Source organism: Octopus bimaculoides, chromosome 6, assembly GCF_046866305.1.
Source record: "Octopus bimaculoides isolate indiv1 chromosome 6, ASM4686630v1, whole genome shotgun sequence".
In the NCBI taxonomy this organism is placed as follows: domain Eukaryota; kingdom Metazoa; phylum Mollusca; class Cephalopoda; order Octopoda; family Octopodidae; genus Octopus; species Octopus bimaculoides.
The window spans coordinates 58826575-58827579 of NC_142933.1; the positions used below are offsets into that span (position 1 = coordinate 58826575).

General features: G+C 41.2%; 1 protein-coding gene across 1 annotated transcript in view; it reads left to right on the forward strand.

Annotated features, from left to right (window-relative positions):
• LOC149135146 (zinc finger BED domain-containing protein 5-like) overlaps positions 1-209 on the forward strand; it is a 366-nt gene extending 157 nt beyond the window's left edge. Inside the window, exon 1 of the mRNA XM_089353477.1 lies at positions 1-209. This exon is cut by the window's left edge and continues 157 nt beyond it. Within this exon, the coding sequence (XP_089209603.1) occupies positions 1-209 (209 nt within the window).
• The last annotated feature ends 796 nt before the right edge of the window (positions 210-1005 follow it).

The window sequence follows — 1005 nt, forward strand, 5'->3', positions numbered from 1 at the left end:
CTTTGAATCTGCCTACAGACGCCAAAGGGGTTACAATATTTAACTCAGTCAGCGCATACTTCAAAGAAAAAGCGATACCCCTCGACAATATTGTTTCTTGCGCTACAGACGGCACAAGAACAATGGTCGGTCAACATAAGGGGTTCGTTTCTCTTCTGAAGAAAGAAAATCCATCTGTTTTTGCTGTGCATTGTGTGATTCATCGATAGCATCTGGCTACGAAGAAATTCAGCAAACCGCTCAGCGAGTCTTTGCAGGTGGCAATCAATTTTATTAAGTGCCATGCCCTCAATGAGCGAATTTTTCGGCAGCTCTGTCAGGATAATGACGGAAAGTTCGTGCAATTACTTCTTCATACTAAAGTGAGATGGCTTCCAAAGGGAAAGTGTCTTTCTCGTTTTTCTGAACTTTTTGACTCCATAATTGAGTTTATACAAAGACGAAATGAAGATTTGTATGAAAAAACCCTCGAAGTAAGGCAAGACTGTGCCTACCTTCCCGATATTATTGACAAATGCAACAGCCTCATACTAGTTTTACAGGGGGGGGGGAGATCAGTTTTCATAAAGCTAGGAGTGCTGTTACAACATTCATGGCCAAATTGAACTTCTTCGAGATGAATCTTTGTCGAAGGGGATTTTATAATTTTTCAAGCATTGCAAATTTATGCCGCACACCTTCGGGCATTTCAAGAAAATATGCAAGAATGCTTTGCAGACCTACAAATAGATATCCCAATTTGGATTGCTGATCCCTTCATTGCTAAGGTCGATGTCATGGACATCAAAATTCAGGAAGAATTTATCGAGCTTCAAACAGATACAAGAGGACATTCAGCGTAGATTTCCTCTTCAACACACGGAGGCTAAGAGATTTTCCCTGTCATTTCCAAGTTCATACCTCGTCGAGATGGGGTTTGGTGCCGTTTCCAGACTGCAAAGCAAGGTTCGCAACTGTTTTGATGTAATTTTGCGTGGAGATCTCCGATTACACCTTACAAAGATT